Below are 2,748 nucleotides of genomic sequence, written 5' to 3' on the forward strand. Positions count from 1 at the left end.
TTGATGTTTGTTCTTGTATGATAGCACTACAACAAACAAGACCTTAGACAGCGTTTTTTTTAGCCTTAGACAGCGCTTTAAAGCGCTGTCTAAACCTCCGCTGCTAAAGGTTTAGACATCGCTTTTTTAAATCTTAAAAGCGTTGTCTAAGCCCCCCCCCCTTAGACAGCGCTTTGGCCAAAAGCGCTTTATAAGACCCTCTTATTTTAAATTTTTTAGGTATACCTTAGACAGCGCTTTTCAAAAGCGCTGTCTAAGCCCCACCCCCTTAGACAGCGCTTTGGCCAAAAGCGCTTTCTAAGACCCTCCTATTTTAATTTTTTTAGGTATACCTTAGACAGCGCTTTTCAAAAAGCGCTGTCTAAGCCCCCCCCCTTAGACAGCGCTTTTGCCTAAAGCGTATACCTAAAAAAATTAAAATAGGAGGGTCTTAGAAAGCGCTTTTTGGCCAAAGCGCTCTCCACTAGGTTATTATACATTCTCAAGCTGCAATGCAATTTTTAAAATAAAATTAGGTAAATACAATCAATGATTATACTTAAGTGTCCGTGAATGCATTTCAATTGAATTCATAAAAATATTGATTTTAACAAAATGGAAGCATCAAATGCTTTTGAAATCAGGAATCACCGAAACACATAACATATATTTAATCAAAGCATGAAATGTCATGCCAACGTTAACATCAATTTTCCATAATATAATATACAAACTAAATAACCAAGTACATGAATGCATAGTCACTACTAACTCAAAGCCACATCAACTGCATTTTCCCTCTAATATGCCTATGCCAATGCCAATACCAACGGCCTTTTTCTATCTCCAAACATCCTCAGATTCTACAATTATCATGACCTGCAAAATAACAAAAACAAAACACATATTTATAAGCATACTAGTACATTGTAATGATCAATGTTAAAGAACATAAAAAGAGTAGGGCATTCATTGATTGTTGTTACTCACTTGGATTAACTGAAGTAGTAACACCGGAATGCGAGAAGTCGCAATTGTAATCATGTTTTCCATTAGCCTGATAGTAAGCATTCATCGCATAAGTGGCAATTGCCTTAACATTGTTGGCAGCATAACAAACTCCTCCCGGTTGGATCGGCCTGCAATCAATTCCTTGGCTGCAAACATAGTTTATATTCGCTTGTAATGCTCCAGGGCTCGCATCCGCCTTTGGCACACACCATTTCTGCCCTCCAACTACCGGACGCGGCGTTGGCGTTTTTCCTCCTCCTTTTACCGGTGCTACTGGTTTCTGCATTATTCATTCAAAATCAAAACACTGTTAACAATATTTCGCAAGATTCCAGCATCATAAATAAAAGAGAAAAAAGAACAAAACCTGTCCGTTACGCAGGATTCCAGCATCATAAACCGAAGAGAAATCAGGTTGAAAGAGTCCCCAATTACGTTCAGCAATAGGACCAGGTTTCTGATTCTCATTAAACAACGCAAAAATAAAAGTCTCAAACCGTCTATTCGGCATTAATGGTGTCCCTTTCCCTTCCGCCAAATGCCTAATCAACTGACCATTATAACTCTGAGCATTAGCCACACTACAAGCATCCCAACCATCACAAACAGAAGGCCAACCCGTTTCACCAACAGCGATATCAACATCACCATATCCAAGAGCCTTCATTGCCGAATGAACCGCGTCCATTAAAGCGTCGAATTGGTTTGTGTATAGTAGTTTTGTGTTCCTGTCGAATAAGCCACGGTTTGGTCTGAACAATGCAAAGTAAGACAGATGAATAAAGCTTCCAAAGAGATACCAACAGGTTAAAGTCATTGTAAACTTTGACTCGAAGTGACAATGTCATGAGTACCATATTAAGTAGAAAAGACAAATCAACGTTTGCTCACAAACTGTTAACAGAATGCCAACTCAGTTGAATTAACCATATCATCTAGTCAACTACCAAAAATTCTGCAGCATGGTCCAAGGCAAAACCAGACTTGCATCGTACAATACAAACAGCTACATTATCATCACATGACATTGCATCATCATGTCATACAACAATTGCATCTAACATTGCACTAACCTCTAACCAACTTGAAACAGAACCCATAACCAATCCTGCAAAAAAAAAACATCTTCCTAACTGAGCTTGAGAACCCCTTCTAACTTCACTCTATAATCCTGCAACAAAACCTGAAAGAGGAGGGGGATCCAATTCAGATTGAAGAAATGAACTAACCAACACGAAAAATTAAAATTCAAGGAAACCAATTAAACTGTGCAGCATGATTTATTTTATTAAATAACAATTTCGCTAACAGATTTGAAACTAACCAATTAACTGATTTGATTTCTATTAACCTAAACCAAATAACATTAGCCGAGTTTACACAAGCGGGAATCTTTTTTTCTTTCAAATTGATTAGAACATGAACTAACATTAACAACCAATATAATAGAAATCAACTAATAGCATGGCATAAGGGGCGGCATTTATAAATTTCAGTAAGTTGTAGGTTTTATGGGAGATGCGTTACGATCTTGGTTCAATCCATAACGATTACTACGTCAAAAAAACTCTTAAATCTAATGCAATTCGTGAAAAAACTTTCAAACTTCCATACTCATACAAGCCCTCATCAGCTTGGAACAAGAAACACCTCAAATAGCAAGGAATTCAACAGATAATTCAGTTACATATTCCTTAAAAACTATGCTACCTGTGAGAACTTATTGTATTCTTCATAATCCCTAAAACTTTTAATTCA

General features: G+C 37.3%; 1 protein-coding gene across 1 annotated transcript; it reads right to left on the minus strand.

Annotated features, from left to right (window-relative positions):
* Window positions 1-626: 626 nt before the first annotated feature.
* LOC127120192 (glucan endo-1,3-beta-glucosidase) lies at window positions 627-2,026 on the minus strand. The gene is made up of 3 exons (XM_051050599.1): window positions 1,358-2,026; window positions 970-1,270; window positions 627-858 (listed from the first exon to the last, which is right to left on the minus strand). The coding sequence occupies exons 1-3, from the start codon at window positions 1,805-1,807 to the stop codon at window positions 836-838; spliced, it is 774 nt and encodes a 257-aa protein (XP_050906556.1). The 5' UTR covers window positions 1,808-2,026; the 3' UTR covers window positions 627-835.
* Window positions 2,027-2,748: the final 722 nt, after the last annotated feature.

Source organism: Lathyrus oleraceus, chromosome 2 (assembly GCF_024323335.1).
Source record: "Lathyrus oleraceus cultivar Zhongwan6 chromosome 2, CAAS_Psat_ZW6_1.0, whole genome shotgun sequence".
Taxonomy (NCBI): Eukaryota; Viridiplantae; Streptophyta; class Magnoliopsida; order Fabales; family Fabaceae; genus Lathyrus; species Lathyrus oleraceus.

Bases quoted from the DNA above. Each gene is read 5' to 3' on its own strand.
- LOC127120192 (XM_051050599.1), bottom strand. From the start codon at position 1,807: ATGACTTTAACCTGTTGGTATCTCTTTGGAAGCTTTATTCATCTGTCT. The intron at 1,271-1,357 runs GTTTTGTTCTTT...TGAATAATGCAG, and splicing joins GAATCCTGCGTAACGGACAG to AAACCAGTAGCACCGGTAAA. The intron at 859-969 runs GTGAGTAACAAC...GTTATTTTGCAG, and splicing joins TACTACTTCAGTTAATCCAA to GTCATGATAATTGTAGAATC.